This window comes from Haliaeetus leucocephalus, unplaced genomic scaffold, assembly GCF_000737465.1.
Source record: "Haliaeetus leucocephalus isolate CR32 unplaced genomic scaffold, Haliaeetus_leucocephalus-4.0 Scaffold932, whole genome shotgun sequence".
In the NCBI taxonomy this organism is placed as follows: Eukaryota; Metazoa; Chordata; class Aves; order Accipitriformes; family Accipitridae; genus Haliaeetus; species Haliaeetus leucocephalus.
In genome coordinates, this window is record NW_010973368.1 from 11,872,297 (window position 1) to 11,889,426 (window position 17,130).

At 45.4% G+C, this 17,130-nt stretch overlaps 1 protein-coding gene across 1 annotated transcript in view; it reads left to right on the forward strand.

The window, feature by feature from the left end:
• Positions 1-14,583, forward strand: part of RIN3 (Ras and Rab interactor 3) — a 69,766-nt gene extending 55,183 nt beyond the window's left edge. Inside the window, exons 8-10 of the mRNA XM_010583862.1 lie at positions 7,943-8,074; positions 11,736-11,899; positions 13,858-14,583. Of these exons, the coding sequence (XP_010582164.1) occupies positions 7,943-8,074; positions 11,736-11,899; positions 13,858-14,166 (605 nt within the window). The 3' untranslated portion in view covers positions 14,167-14,583. The remainder of the gene's footprint in view (positions 1-7,942; positions 8,075-11,735; positions 11,900-13,857) is intronic.
• The last annotated feature ends 2,547 nt before the right edge of the window (positions 14,584-17,130 follow it).

Below are 17,130 nucleotides of genomic sequence, written 5' to 3' on the forward strand. Positions count from 1 at the left end.
ACAATCTCCAAAGGTACTTTTAGCTGTTCTGCTTTATTTTGTACTGACAACAGCTTTGGAGTACTTATACAGGAACTGTTGTGTCCCTTCTGAGCCTCACCTCAGGGTCATCCCTTGGACAGTATGCAGCAAGGTTCAATGACCAATCTAGACACATTAACAGCAGAGCAAGAAGCCACCCCAGGGCTGAGCCTAATCTGCAGGGTGGATAGGACTTCTGACTGTCTTCAAGTATGATGAGAAGATTTGGACACATACAGGGGAATTTGCTATAACTTTGTTAAAACAGTGGTCTTAAGTTTGAGAGTAAATTTGGTATAGCTCAAATACTCGCATGCCTCATTAAAACCCACATAGGAGACACAGTCTCCTTCCAATGCTGGTGGTACATTATGTTATCTGTCACACCTCAGTTAGCTCAGGGCTGGAATTTCTCTGTTGCAGGAAATGCATTGTGTCATTTTATGTCAGGTAAATAATTAAAAAAAACCCTTACATGTTTTAAACGATTGTCATTCATGAAATCAGAGAATTTCGTTGTGGTTTGCTATGCTAACCAAAGCACTTCATTTCAGCCAGCTCAGCTGTTTTCTCACCTTGAGTAGTACTGCAAGTGGGGTGTAGGTCAGAAGCTGACTTCACCCCTGTGCATCCAGTCCCCTCTCCAGTATATATGATCAGTGATGCATATCAGGGCCTGGTCAGAAAAAAACTGGCCTAGCATTAAGGAAATATGCCCCAGTGAATTCAGACCAGAAAAAGAGGTTAAGGGGAGGAGAATGCTATAGTCTAACTCCTGGAAGACAGTGGACTCGGAGAGAAATTAAGTGAAACGTCCTGTAGATCCACTTAGAAGTGAAATGTGTAGAACTTCTTCAACAGAATGAACTGACCTCAGATCACTTTGATTTTCCACCTGGCAAAGACAAACATTCAGGAAATGGAAATATTTTTCTGACAGGGAATTCCCAGCTGGTGGTGTGCAGAAGAGCACGCTGCGGGCTGCTCAGACCAGCTTTCAGCAGGTAGGAATTCGCCTCCTGCTCTCTGAGAGCTCTCTCGAGAGCAGTGGCCCAGGCCCCTTTTGCTTTCAGCCAGCCCCGAGGCAGCACAGTGCTCTTTGCACAGGAAGAGCAGAGGCCATGCTCAGCTTCCTGTGCAATAGTCTGTTCTTCTTTTAGCTCCTTTTACTCACTGCTGAATTAGAAAGTTCCCTCCTCTTCCAAGATCAGAGCAGGTGGAATACAAAACTAATCATTCCCTCTGCCGCAGGACCAAAGTCAGTCTACCTCTATCAGAAAAATTACCTGTTCGGTAACATGGGAACTACTTATGTTGTCCAGTTTAATTTGCAATTTGGTAGCTCAGGCCAGTTCTTTATCCACTTTAGGCTGACGGTAGGATAAGCTGACCTGAGAATATGGTTTCATATCTCAAAGAAAAGTGCAAATACCGCCAAATCAAGCACCATTTTTTTTTCAGACCTCCATGAAAACACAAGTTTTTTAACATGTTTAGACCCATGTACAGCAGTCCAGGTTTGGCCAGGGTGTCCAGACAGGTACCAAGTTTTCTTTAAAACTAGGGATAGGCTTACTCAGGAACATCTGTGCCTGTGGTAGTGCCCATCTTTGCACTGCTGAAAGAGTCATGAAACTTTGAAGTCAGCCTTGACTGACTCCATGTATATTGGGCCATTTTAAGGAGGAGTTCTCTGGTTTGGTTGCAATTCATACTACATGACAAAATGTGTCTGAAAAATTGGTTGTGGTTCAACCCCTGATATTTAGACAATTAACTGAATGGGTCAGACCCTCAGCTGGTTTAAACTAACGTTTCTTCCTCAAGTTGAAGGCCATCAACTTGTGGATCTGATTCATCACAAGGAATCAGGAAGATGAGTTCACAGGCTTTGTCAATACACCTTTCTCCCAACAGACCTCTGAGTACAACTACAAGATACAGATCTATGTTGAAGTAGGACTCATCTACAGCTACATCTAGCTGTAGGTGGCCACAGATGGGTGTCATGTCTAGCTTCTCATTATAGACAACGGGGACTTAGTTGATGGTGTTCAGTTGATTCATCTGGCTAGATGTAGGTGTCTGTTTTAGGGTGAGATGACTCATGACAAACTCCACTGATAATATTGATTAGTTCATCACTGGCTATAAAATGAGTTTAGAGGTACTGGTTCAGATGTTCACAGGTACAGTGTAGGCAGTGGTATTAGTAAGTGAATCGTCCCCAAAGGGGCAATTATGATAGCATTGTGGTGTCTCACTGAGCTTTTCTGAATTCTGTGCAAACTTAAATAACAGCAACATATGCCTCCAAGAATGTAACCTATGATCAAAAAATATGTAACCTGCCTTCTAAAAATACTAGGAGTAGTTAGTAAGAATAATACGCATTAAAAGAAGAAAAGAAGTAGAGTTTGGAAGCCCACCCAACTCCTCCCCTGCAAACTGGCTGGCATTATTTTTATCTGTGCACTAGAAAAGTAAGAGGCAGGACTCACAGGCAGCTGTAAGCTCCCAACTTTCTGACTGCTCCTACATTTGGAAGGCATGCCCCAATACCCACAGGGAGAGTTGGGCACATATCTCATTTATATAGAAGCACTGTAATCTTATGTAGAAAAAATGTCTTATTATTTATCTTTCAGAAATACCTTTACTCAGACAAAATGTCAAAGGCATATTGTGTGGTAGGCGTAGAATGAGAATCTCTGCTTTTCACTCTATCAAAAACACAATTGACACTTGTGGAGTGATAAACAAGATGCAGATATGCAGTATGTGTGGTGTGTGCTGGCAGTGGTGAGCCTGGAGCTCCCAGCCCTGTGCTACCTCTGAGCTGCTGCTCTGTGGAAGAGAACTGATGGAAAAGAAAGAATAGTGGAACAGTAGGCATTGGGTTATGAAGAAATACTGTGCAAGACAACCAGGCCAAGCTTGGTCAGCCCATGAGTGGGGAAAATCAGGCATAGAAAGGCTCTAAGCTTAAGTTGGAAGTTTGAAAGATGGGGAGACTGCTTTCAAAGGAGATTGAAGAAGAATGAACAGAGGAACAATTTTCTTACTGCAACATTTTTAACTTGTGGCCTCCCTAAGGTTATGAAACTTCTTTTTTGAACTGCACAGGGAGCTAAAGTATATAGTTCAAAACCTGTGCTTTACTAGTGATGGAGTTGGCTAGGTGATTGGCCCTAAACCATCTGATTTAATAATTTCTATTGCATAGTTTTGCATGGCTAATGCATAGTGTACTTTTGGAAGAAGAGGAAAGATAGGATATATATTCCATTGGTATCTTTCTCTTCCCTAGCTTTTAGGATGAAGTTTGTTATCCCCTATAGAACTGAGCAGCTGAATATTAGTTGCCTTGATGCACTCCTCTATTGCTCTGCACTTGACAAAGGCATGGACATGAAGCAGTGTGTCTTCAGTGGGATAGCTGAGCCTGTGAAAAGGAAATTGGCCTCAAATACTTCAGCAGCCAGAGTAGAACTGATGCTAGAAGTTCCTAAAACTAAGTCAGAGCAATCCCACCACACTGCTCACTTCTGAGAAGGAAAATAAAGCTATACATAACAGTTTTGCTTTGTTATCTTTAGGAAGAGGATATTTGCATTTAGGTTACTATTAATGAAGGCTGGTGGACTAGAGATTGTATCTTTTTTCTGGCTAGCACAATTGCTACATTTGAATTAAAGAGCCAGTTCAGATTTTTCTAGGGGAACAAATTCCTCTGATCTGTAAAACATATGTTTCTGAAATGGATTCATGCTGCCTGCATGTATTAACTCTCTTAATTCAACTATACCATAAATTAAACCTTGCTGAAGTAGTATGGGATGGACAAGAGACAGCAAAATGCTAGGGAGTTGAAGGATGGTCACAATCTTTTCTTATGATCCGGAACAAATCTCAGTTAACCTTTCTGTACCTCATGTTTCCCAGCTATAAACTGAGGCTAAAATTCATATTTCCTGGAGAGCTGCTGCTAGACATCATTCCAGTGTTTGTAAAATATTAGAGCAAGATGCAGAGCATCATCACTGTCTGCTGGTTGTTAGAATATACATGGAGGGAAAAAAAGTGCATGAATGTGTTAAAATAGGCTGTAATTTCTTTATGGAGGCTTGGGCAGAATTCCAGTTGCTTTAAATCATGTATTTAATTAATACCCGTTCCATTCAAGCTCTGCATCCCAGCCAGGAGCTGACGTTGTATTTGCTTTGCTATAAACATAACAGGATGAGTTTGTGGCAGAAGAGAAGGCTTATTTTAAGCTTCTTACAGATATTTATGAAATAAATGTTTCCTGATCCTGCAGGGAAGAGGGGGAAATAAAGCAAGCAAGTCATATCTGGAGTAGGACAACACCACCTTAAACAAGCAAACTCAGTCCCAGTGTCACTGAGACCAGTGGCAGGATCAGAGCTAGATTTAACTCTTGTCAGCTGCAAACATACCCCTCTGTGAGAGACCACAGATTGCACTAGACATGCAGGTCTGGGAGCTTGGCTCTGGTCCAGATTAAAAGTGGAGCTGAGGAGGCAGCAGCCTGCAGAGAACATGCCTGCTGCAGCCCCCAGATGGACTCTGGTTAGTGCCCTGGTGCCTTTCATGGCACAGGGAGCATGTAGGTTGCAGGATGCTGAGCAGCACCAACCTCTCAGGTGTCTTGGTTCACAGGCACTGTTTCAGGTATCTTTGTGCCTCCTGCTTCTGGTCATATTTGAGTTGCTGACAGCACCTATTATCCCCATGGATGGACTGAGATACAGGGTGTCTCGGGGCCATACTTGGTCTGATGGCTGTACATGTCTGAGCTAGTCCCTGTGCTTCCTTTGACATCCAAGGCCAGGAGAATAAGGGGAGGTTCAGAGTCCTGTCCTCTCAGGCGCCTGTCTTTGGCTCCATGTGCAGTCAGTAGAGAGAAGCTGTTGTGATGCCTACAAGGAGGAGGCACAATATACCATGCCTGACCTGCCCTCGGCAACACTGGAAGTTTGTGGCAACACATGGAGTCAGAGAGAGATCCCTGATGAAAAGCTTTGCTTTTCTCCTGTTGACACCTATAGCTCCTGCTGACTTCAGCTTTAGCTACAGATGTGGGTATTTAAGAATCAGGCTTCATATTCCCACAAATGGATTAAAATGATGTCTAGTAATTTATGCAGGTTACGAGCATACAGCATATGGAGAATGAGTACTCTTCCCATTATTGCAGTCAGACATCCATACTCTGAGTTTATTAATCAAAAAGAAATTGTATATCAGATTTTTGTATTTAAGCCATATAAACAGCTGGGAGTCCAATATATTTCTATGAAATCCTAAAGTTGAGAAAGGTTTATAACAAGGGCTGGTAGGCAGAGCAGCTAAATCAGCTTATAGAAATGCGATAGACAGCAGTGAAAAGTAATTGACTTGGTGCCCACTTGTATATACAACCACTTCTCAGCCAATAAAAAAGAAATAGAGATATTCTGTAGGAGTTCTTGAAAAGTGTCCTCTAACTTTCATTTCAGTTGGCGCTAGAAGTTTATGGCCTGGGAACATGGAATTGTTCCAAGTTTCTGTTTCCACTCTGCATTGGTTGGTCAGTCCGTTGGCTGGCTGGTGATCCCTCTTGGTGACATTTTATATAAAAAAATCCAGCATTTTTCTTCCAGTGGATAGGAATTCATGTTGTGAAGTAGCAATTTTCTTGGATGCCCTAGCAGACACAACATGGATTGGTCATGAAAATGAAGTGGTAGGGAAGAGAAAATTTTGCTGTTGGTGTTGCACTGGAAAACCCTTGGCCTTCAGGAAATCCCTTGGCTTTCAGGAAATCAGAAGCACCCAATCCATGCCACTGGTCAGTAACTACTACATCATAAACAAAAAGTTTTTAAAGAAGGGAAAAAAATGAACCTAGCAAGCTCTTTGGTAGTTTATCTTCCTTTACACTAGTTTTATACAGAACTAACTCTGTTGGCATCTGATTTACTCAGGTCAAAAGGAGAATAGGGCTTTTCTCTGTGCAGTTCTTCTAGTACATTTTCATATCTCAGTTGTGTCATCTTTTTATGCTAGACAATATTAAATTGCTGTAATACTAAGCTGCTTGTATTAAGGTAATATATATGACAGTAATTAATTGGACCCTTCACAGAGCTTATGTCTCTGAAGAGACATAAGCAAAGGCAACAACCGACAAACAAAATGTCCATCCAGATGTTAATGAAACAGTATAGTCCTTTTATAGTTTGGTTGAAGACCTAAGGCTGTGTCATTTAACTAAAGGCAGCCATAATAAAGCAAACGGAATTGAAAGCGTTAATCCAGCTTTCATTAAATAAATGATCTATGTTGTGGTGTGTGCGGACTCTGTTAGAAACAGACTGAATTACAGCCCTCACAGTCTCTCATCCTCCAACACTTTGTTTTAACTGGATCAGCTCTCTGTTCACTAGATATATTACTGGGTTTATTTTAAAGTCCTCCTTTTTTTTTTTTTTTTTTTTTTTAATCAGGGGCTAAACTCATGTTTATTTGAGGCTTCAGAAGAGTATCTTTCTTTGCCAGTGGAGAATCTGCGTCAGCTATGAATGACAAAAAAAGGAAGGCTGACTCATGGCAAAGATTTGAAATAAGTCAGTGGGAACATTTGAGAAATAGGAATTTATGCCCTACCATGGACAGGCATGTGGCCTATGGGCCAAAAATGTCTAGGGCATAATTTCACTGAAGCTACATCAAGGGTAGCTTTGATTCTGTGAGGTGAGACAAATGGTTCTCAAGTGAGACACATATGGCCCATGAAACCAACACATCCAAGTGCTCAGGTGAGGAAAACTGCCCTCCGTCTGAAGAAGGACATTCAGAATGAAAGCAGTCTGGGCTTAGGCTAAGAGGAATGGTCAACCCTGAATGTTGGGAAGATAGGCCTGTTAAGCAACTTGTTATTATGGGTTGTCCATGATGAATTTATGACATGTTGGTAGAAAGTGAAAGCATCTTTCAAAATAAGAAAAGTTATCCTTGTGTTCTTTGCTATTTATGCAGTGAAGCTCCAGTTTGGATTCTATTTTAAGTAGTGATTATTTATAATGATGACTGTTAACATGTACACTTTTTTGCCCTCAGAGATCCCAAAGAGCTTTTACAGATTATATATAAGATCACTTTGTTGACTTTGTTGATATGAATGTTTTAAGCACAGGAAATCTTGAGCCCATGAGGATCTGTTCCTGTAGCACCTGCTGCACACCAAGTCCAAAACCTCATCTAAAAGTCCGGCATGAAAGGCTTTTGTTTTCTTAGCTAGACACCATGGCTGAAAAGATGCTTCCTCTTAGATCCTAGCTCTTGGGAGACTGTTTTAATTAGGAAGATGTAGTGCTATGTTTTGCCTTCTGAAGGAACATAAACACAGAATTCCTCAGTCCTAAACCCCACTATCTCAAATTCCATTTTTCTGCTCTTTGGTTCCAAACATAGAGCGAACCTAAGAGAATAAATACCCCTAATGCATGTAGACAACTTTGCTGCTAATATTGAAAATGTGAATTGCAGTCTTGATGGCAGTGTCAAATCAGAGGGCCAAGCTGGCAGCCTTTGCAATCTTCAAGGATTGTCCCTTGTCTGTGATCCATAAAGTTTAAGTTTTTTCTTTTTCCAGATAATAAAGAATGGCAGAAATGGAGCTCACTGAAAATTTTCAAGTTCATATTTGGGGCTTGAAGCAAATTTACTTACTTTTTAAGAGAACTTTCCCCTTTTCAGCATTTTTTTTCTTTGCTGGTGCTTTCAAGCTCTAACTCTTCAGATAACATAAGCTAAAGTCTGCAAAGGACACGCTGGTGAGAAGCTGTCACTCTTGTGTGGGAACGTGTCTTTGTGGTGAGTTTATTGGGACCACTCTGTCTTTCTCTTTGCTTAGGGAAACCATACGGTGCAGATGACTTCCTCCCCGTGCTCATGTATGTGTTGGCCCGCAGCAACTTGACTGAAGTCCTTCTCAATGTGGAATATATGATGGAGCTCATGGACCCTGCTCTGCAGCTAGGGGAAGGTAGAGTACAGTGTTTGCTCCTGGGATATTCACTTTGGAAATCATTACTTATCTCTCTTCAGTGTTTGTGAAAGTGGGGCAACAAGGCTCTGGCTAGGCTTTGTGGATAAGCTTTGGCCAAGCTTTTCAAATCTGAGGCTCTAAAATTATTGTCAAACACTTTAACTGTTTTTAGCAGTGCAGTGCCCTTAGACACCAGCTAGAAAGGCAGGGACACAGCATAAACGAGAACTGAGTTGCTGGATTAGTAACCTAAACAGAGACATCTAGTGTTCCTTGGCCCAAAGGCTGAAAAGTTAAAAGGTCTTTACCTAAAATTAAACTGCTGCTGCAATCCATTGTATAGACACTTCTATTTATTCCAATGAGAAAAGAGGACATTTCTTAAACTGCATTTTATGCCTGTGGCCATACTCTTAAATTTGAGTGACCCCTTTGACAATGTTCTCTGGCTGAGTATCATAGCAAGGCAGAGAAAGGAAAGTCAGGTTAGAGAGGAATACTGGGTTCGGGTGTGAATGAAGATCTCTGCTATTAGAGGGATAAACAACCCAGGGAACTGTGGCCCTTTAGTTTCTTAAATATAGCTTGAGAAGCAAATGCTAGTAACAGTGACAGGTTTATGCATTCTGAATTAGGAACAGAGATCATTTTTCACCAAGTAGTGACTAAACCAATAAAATGGGTTTTATTTTAGACTTTGTTTTGGTAAGTACTGAGGTTCTAGGAAGGCATCCCGGATGAACAACAGCAGACTAATTTTATTTATATTAAATGGAGGTATAAGTCTGTAACTAAGAGCATGTCATCCCAGCACAGTGCAGAGGTTTGCAAAAGTAAGTACTAACAGAATGAGCAGTATCAACACAATCATATTAGTGAGGGCTTTCTGCACAAGCTAATTTTTCTGCTGAAAAGAATTGTTAGCAGAAAAAAATGTTAGCCTAAGCACAGCATTATGCTGACATAACTAAGCTGGTTTTGGTGACTACGCTGCCCACAGGTTCTTTATTCCAAAAGGGCACACCACCAGGCTGGTTACTAAAGTCAGCAGGATTGGGGAGCTCAGACTATCGAAGGCAAAGCTGGCTGGAAATTCTCTTAAGTCAAAGACGCAAAGACTGGGTGAAACGTGTACTCCAGTCAAAGGGAAAAAATTTTGCAAGGGAGTTCCAGATCAAACTGGCTAAATAACCATATCAGAAAGGAGACCGGGAGTAACTCCAGATACAAGGAACAGAAAAAAAAGAACGTCTCAGTGAAGACAAGTCTGAGATTGTGAAGCACAGGGCTAAAATGGGAACTGGCAAAAGTCAACTTGAGTTAGGCCTTTCAAAGTTAAATGGCAAAGGGTAATTCAGGCACAGAAATAAAAGAAAAAAAAGAAGGCAGAAGTGAGAAAACTGTGAAATTTCACCAGGTCAATGCACAAAATCATTTAAATCTGGCCTCCAAATTAAAAATTTACTTTGAATGAACTTTATATCAACAGTGATGTTGACTACTGAGGCAAAGGCAAGGGCAGATGATGGGGAATGACTGTGTGGAAATAAAGATACCAGAAAGTGGAGGAAAAATTAATTCTTAATGAAGATGTAATGAATTCCTGTTGTGGGGGACTGGGAGATCTTCCCCCCTGGAATCTGGGGAAGGGATACACCAGGTCGCAGGTCCCATCACTGGCACCCCTGAGACTGCCAGAGCAGGAGAAATACTGAATGACAGACAAGGCAGGGTAGCAACTATACTTAATATGGGAAAAGTGGTACTTGAAGGCTTGTTAGCCTGCTCTCAGCCGCACTTTGTGGGAGACAGTAAAGAAAAAGAGTATTTTCAGTGTGTGCAGACCTGCGTAGCTATGGGACATTCCTCATCGGATCCACCCAAGTACAGAAAGTCAGATGGCGATGTCTTGGTCCCTCCTCTGCTACACCGAACTTTAATGGTGCTCTGAAACTACCGCTCTTAAATAAAACGCTGTCTTAGCCACCGCTTATGCAACCAGCTGCAATGGCTGTGGAGCTCATCGGGGCCCGAGGAAGGGCTGCGAAACCCCAGGCAGGCTGGTGCGAGGTTTGGCCGATGTGGAAGTGCCATCTAGAGGCAACTGCAATTATTATGAAACTTACTAAAACCGGGGAGCTCCGCCCAGCCGAGGGGCGATTTTATTTCTCCGTTTTCCTGGCACCCGGGGCGAGGGGAGCAGGCTCAGGGGATCGCGCAGGGGCCTGGGCGGCGGCCCTCTCCCGGCATGGGGCCTTGCAGACCAGGCGGGCACTGCCGGCCCCCGCCGCGGCCTGGCCCCCGCCCCGCGGCAGGCCAGGCAGGCTCTCGCCTGGAGGCCCCGGGGCCGCGTCCTCGTCCCCGCTGCCTCGGGGACACTGTGCTGCGGCTGGAGCAGCTCCGCAGGCTGGCTCCTTCCCTCCCTTCGGAGGAGACTCTGGCCGGAGCCTCTGGCTCATCAGCGGAGCTGAGCCCGGGGGGGCAGCTGGGAAAACGAGCCGTTTTAATTAACCTGGCGCTGGGGCCGTGCCCTGACACGGGGCTGCCCCACAACCAAAGCAGCAGCTTCCTCATAGTCAACTCTGTGGTGAAGGACTTCCTCGTAGTCCTCTTCTCTTCTCTGTTGGTGAAGCCTGTTCTTACGATGGCCCAGCTGCTTCCCTGGCTGCCGCAGCTTGTTATTTGTTACCTGCTGCAGCCAACACCACAGCAGTTGGGGAGTTCCTGAGGGAAAAGGACTGGCTGCAGGCTTTCATTGCTCTATCCCCTGTTTCTCTGCTTTACCAGGTTTTATCCCGCAACTCCAAACAGTCCAGGAATTACTCGCAGCCAAATGCCTGGGCTCCCTGTCTAGTTGATAGAGATGGAGGGAGGAGAGGGTGACTTGTCCGTGCAGGTCTGAGACAGCCTTCAACGGTGCTGAGCCCACAGGAGACCCAGGCTCTAAATGTCAATCGTATCCTGGGCTGCATCAAAAGAAACGTGGCCGTCAGGTCAAAGAAAGTGATTCTGCCCCTCTGCTCCACTCTGGTGACACCTCACCTAGAGTACTGCATCCAGATCTGGAGTCCTCAGCACAGGAAAGGCATGGACCTGCTGGAGCAGGTCCAGAGGAGGGACACAAAAATGATCAGAGGGATGGAACACCTTATCTATGAGGAAAGGCTGAGAGACTTGGGGTTGTTCAGCCTGGAGAAGAGAAGGCTCTGGGGAGACCTTATTGCGGCCTTTCAATATATAAAGACAGAGAAAGGTTTTTTTACCAAGACCTGTAGTGACAGGACAAGGGGCAACGGTTTTAAACTGAAAGAGGGTAGATTTGGATTGGATATAAGAATGGTTTGGATTTGTTTGTGAAAACAGTTTTTGTAGTAGTTTGCCTTCAAACCTAGGAGTGTTTACTCCTAGAGCATCTACAACCTCAGCGGTCTGGGCAGTGACATTGCTGTGAAGCAGAAGGGGGTTGGAGGACACTGTGGTCATTAGCTCTCATTTCTCTTGGGTTGACTTCAGACACCCCTGCACTCCCTGCAGCGAGGCACAGACAGTGCAAGTGTTAGACACCGGCCACTTGCATAGGCACAAGCAGGCAGGATGGAAGTGGAAATGAATGGCCTCTGCAGGTGTGCTGTTCATACAAGACCTTCTCCTTTCACAGGCTCTTATTATTTAACCACCACCTATGGGGCCCTGGAGCACATCAAGAACTATGACAAAATCACTGTCACGCGGCAGCTGAGCGTGGAGGTGCAGGACTCCATTCACCGCTGGGAGCGACGGAGGACGCTGAACAAGGCCCGGGCTTCCCGTTCATCAGTGCAGGTAGCTGGCATTACTTTCTAGGGAAAAAGACTGGAAGATGAACATGCTCTCTCTGTACTCACTAATTTTTAGTATGATAACTGTTTTAAAACAAAATTAACCCAAATCACTATTAATAAACAAGAGTACATACGGTGCAAAATTTCCAAATCTTAAAAAAACACACCTCATTTGAAATACATATTACTTAAGAAATGTATTTTGAAGTCTTGAAGTACCCTCATAATGATATAATTTTAAATATGACTGCAGAGTGATTTTGTTGTTCGTTCTCGAAGGAGGCATGTTAGGAGCCTTTGCATGTGGAGAGCTGTGGCGGGGAGGCAGGGACCCCCGCTGCTCCATGTCCTTAGGGCCTGGGGAAGTCCTGGGCTAAGCTGAGGAGATGCAAGCAGACTACACAGTGGTGGTTCCTAGGTGGCATAAAGCGGTAGGAGGACCTGAGATATCCCAAGGGCCTGTCAGACAAGCATCTTCCAGAGCCTGGCTTCTCCTGTCTGGCAGCAGGGCAGACCCAACGACGGCTGGCTGGCTTTGAAGCCCATGCTGTGTATGGGCCGGCGAAGACCTCCCTATGTACCAGTGGGAGAGGGTCGCAAGAGGGATGGGTGGTCTGGGCCTCCTGCCATGGTGAGGCTGGGTGCAGGAACCAGGCAGGCAGGATGCCCTGCCCGCCCCATGTCCTGTGACCAAATAGTCATCCACAGGGAGGCAGCAAAGGCCACGGCTCGGGTTCTGTAAAGCCTTCACAGTGCAAAACTGAAAACTGAATGCCGAGGGGAAAGCCAGGGGAAGGTCTCCTGAGGGGTAGAACACAGTCCATATAGCTCTCTGAAAGCATGGGGTTTAATATGCTTCCCATATTGCAGTCAAAACAATCCCTGATGGTCTCAGAACGTGTGAATAGTGGCTGAGACACGTCAAATACCCATCCAGCCACAAGTGCTGCTCTGGCAGTAGCTCATAGCGAGTACCTAGCATGGAGCATAACAGCTGGGCAAGCAAATGCCACATTTCCCCAGGAGATTCCCACTGCCTCCGGCAGCATAAGGGCCATTTTCCATTCCTTTGAATGAGGGATACTATCAGAGATATGAGCCCATCCTGGTGGAGGTAAACAGCTTGCTTTGGTGTTAAGTGTGCCCCTGCACACCCATCTGGCTGCCTTGCTCATCTGCACTGATACTCCATAAATGCAGTTTGGAAACCCATAGCACGATTATTTGGCAAATCTTACTTCTGCTGGGGAAACTGAGTATTTTCTCACCAAAAAGGCTGGGAATTTTTTTAAAATTCAAAGGCACAAATTAAACATACAGGTTCCCACTATGGCCAAAGGTTCTCTAGATTCTGTTCCTCATGAGTTTGGCAAGAAGAAAGTCATCCCAACAGTTGTTACTGCCTGAAACAGGACACAAGTAAATCAGCCTTCTCAGCATAACTTTTGCTGTTTACTTACTGATGGAAGGAAGTTTGGAGGACACGCTCTCAAGGTGCTGTTTGGGTGATGGTGGAGTTACAAGTGTCACCACGCTGCCAGCCCTTTCCTCTTTCTGTGAGACAGTAGGTTTTCAGGCCAGATCTCTGAGGTTTTTGGTTCATTATTCTGGTCTGTTACTTCTTTGCATCCTATTTCTTCAGGAGCTGTAGAAAGGTGGGAGAAGGAACTGTTGCAGACTGCTTACTAAGGATATTCACCAAAATCAGAAAAAAGCTTTCACTTATGGGTCTTTACAGGGCTAATTAATTTGTTAAGTGTTTGTTAAAGTATTTGCTGATTCAGAACTTGTTTGTCAGAGGGGAGAAAGGAGAGGATACCTACGGCATTGGAGAATGATTGGAGGATATTTGAGAGCGTTTAGGAGCTCTAGGCAGCTAGAGCTTTGGGGCTGAATTCTGCCTCCTTTGGTCCTAAGTCACGTGTTAACTGCAAGATCTATCCTCATGTTTCTCTTCAGGATTTCATCTCTATCTCCTTTCTGGAAATTGGTGCTCAGTCAAGGACACTTGCTTACCAGAACAGCACCACGGCTGAGCAGCTGAGCCAGCAGTGTGCTGAAAAGTTTGAAGTCTCCCATCCCAAGGACTATGGACTCTTTGTTTATGTTGATGACCAGTTGCTGCAGCTGGACAAGGATGCCCTTCCTCACCATATCAAAGGCTCCCTGCTGAAGAGTGAAACTAAGAAAGATTTCCATTTTATTTATAAACCAATAGACCATAAAACCCCACCAGTTCCAACTGTCAAAGAGTCAGACTTTCTCTAAGGGCCGTGCTGCTCTTTTGTTGTGTTTGCTGTCATCCTGGAAGGGCTGGATAGTTTATCTCATGGGATCCTCTGGTATCTGCAGACCTCAGAAGGTCTCTGAAGCATGGCCTTCAACACGGGGCAGATGTGCTAATTGTAGATGCTGTCTGAATACAGGGCATTTCTCAGCAGAGTTCATTTGCAGAAATAAAAGGAGCATTCAGGAGAACATTCATCCTCTGGAACACTTGAAGTATCAAACCTCAGAACCTCCCGCTGGCAACCAGCTGATGTCGCAGAATGTAAGTGGACAGTGGAGAAAATCCAGAGATCTTGTGGAAAAGTGGACATTTACTCCATAATAAATTATGGCACACCTCTGTGCACAAGGCCTGTGAAAGGTCTGCACACACCTCAATCTGTTTGGAGGTAAGATTGTGTTTATGCCTTACAGTATCTGTTCACGCAGTTTGAATAAACTGAGTCTTGTCTGATGTATTCAGTGGAACAGGGTTGCCACCTCCAGCAGAACTCCCTCTCTGTCTTGCTGTCTACAACACATCATTGCCTTTGAAATCCACATCATTACAGACCATGCAAGATGATCCTGTACATTCATTAAGAATAGATTTTCTGCCATCTATTTGTCACTGAAATCAGGTAGCATAGGCATTTTCATCAGTGTATTTTTCTTAAAGATTGAAAGTCTTCACCATCAGTTTTACATGTACAGCAGTTTTAATCACATTGGTTGTATGATAGTGTCTGGTTAAGTGTATATTTATTTCTGTGTGTGATATGGTGCATTTATTTTAAAATAACCATTTGTAAAGAACTTAATAATTTGCCCATTGTAGCAAACCAGATTAAAATTTGAGAGGCAAAAGGAGCTAGAATTAAATACCTGTCCCTTTTTACCCAGATGTTATTTTTCTCTAGTGTTTTCATATCTACAAGTCCCACCAGGTTATTACTTTAATAAATTCAGGCTGTTGCAGACAGAACTTGCTAATTCTCCTCTCTACCTGTGCTTTCAGTCATTCAGTCGTTGCAGACTTAAATTTCCGTGCAAACCTAAATTCCCACAGAGTAAATTGAACCAATGCAAAAACACATTTCATGAAATTTGAAAACAGTTTTCCGGGACTGGAAAATGGAAGTGGGAGCCTTAATTGCCAGACAGATCGATGTCTTCTGGGTGCCTTCATTCAGGCAAGATTCCCACTACAAACACAAGAGACTGGATTATCTGCATGCAGGAGGCAAGCAACCTCCACTGCAGTGACACAAACTTGGGATTGGGCCTAGCAAAGCTCTGATTAGAAAGAAAGGGTGTTTTCCTGTAAGTTTTGCTCAAAGCTGCTATTGTTCCCTCCCATTAACATTCAAAAAAGAATTGGGGCATGTTGGGCCAAGTTGCCCAAGGTCCCTGCCTTACTCTGAACCTCCAAAGGTAAAACGGTTTCACATGTAGCGGGTCACTCTCAGTCTCTGGGGCTTGAAATATCCACGTCTACATGCCCCAGCTGTAGCATGCACTGGCCAAATCTGCATGCAGATTGCAAACCAGTGCTGTGCATCTGCCAGCTTGGGCTGCATGCGTGTCTTGTCAGGAACGGACAACAACCAAGAATGAGGAACAGTGAATAACAGCAATCTTCGTTTCGAGGACATCATGTGCACAGCTTGCAGTGTGTGACACTGGCACTGAGCTGACTCCAAATTCGTGGTTATTTCTGCTCATGTGCAGCTGTCGGCACCTCCGCCTTGCCTCTGGGCAGCACACCAGCAGGATGCTGAGCTGAACCGTTCCCTCGAGCCACCATTAACCTCTTGCAGGGCAGCCAGTGCTGCTCTCAGGGTGGCACTCGGGATGCCATGACCAAACCTGAGGTACAGGTTTCCAGTACCGATCTGACAGAGGAGATGCTGATCTCAGGGCCCTGAGGACACTCACGGGTGTTGCTGCCTCCAGTGCCTCCTCAGGGCTACCCCACCCGGCCCACGGCCTAGGACCCCATTTCAGCCTCCCAGGGCTGTCAGCCCCTGCCCCAGTGATGCTGCAGCAGGGCTGGTCTCCAGCTCCCACAGCTATGCCCAGGTCCAGCCTCAGCCTGTCCCCATCCCCAGGGAGGTGCCCGATGCCCAGGACTGGGGCTGCCGCTGGTGCTCCCCGCTGTCCCACTCCTGGCTGTAGCAGTGGGACGGGCTCCCGGGAAGCCCCATGGCCTCTGGAGCTGCTGGCCTCTCTGCCCCAACAGGAGCTTCCCCGCATCCATCCTGCAGGCTGCAGCAAGGACATCAGCTCTTGGCCTTGTCCCACGCTGCCCTGGACATCACGTGCCGATGGCTCGGCGGCAAGCTCTCACCCGGGGGCTGGGTACAGGGTCCCCTGGGCATTCTGGCTGTGAGGCAACTTGTCCTCACCCTGCCCGTCTCCTCAGCCCACCACCATCCCTGCATGTTGGGTGAGCTCATAGCAGTTTCCGCCTCTGGTGGAAGCACTGCCAGTAAATGCCTGACACACAGCACAGAGAGGCCGGTTGTCCTATTTCTGCCGTAGGTACCGTCACTGATGTCCATATGTCCTGAGGGCTGACCTGCTCCATGTTGGCCATGCTGAGGACAATCTCGACTGTCACCCCTGGGCCTGTGGCAGCAGGAGGGGCCAACCTCTGGGCAGCATCACTAATGAACCTTCCTTTTTTTTCTCAAACCTAGCCACCCCCCCCTTCCAAATCCTCTTTTGCACCCCCTCCCCCAAAGAACCCCCCCCCCCTGCCTCTTGCCTCCCTTTCCCACCTAAACCATGGGCCCAGACTAGCTCTCTGGCCCACCTCCCACCAGCCTCCTTGCCCCCCCTTGGTAGGACTCCAAGCCATGTACCCACCTCACCTCCCACCACCTGTGCACAGGTATCACACTGCATGAGGTCCATGTATGGTGGGACTGGGGGGTCCCCAGTACCAGACCCAGAGATGGG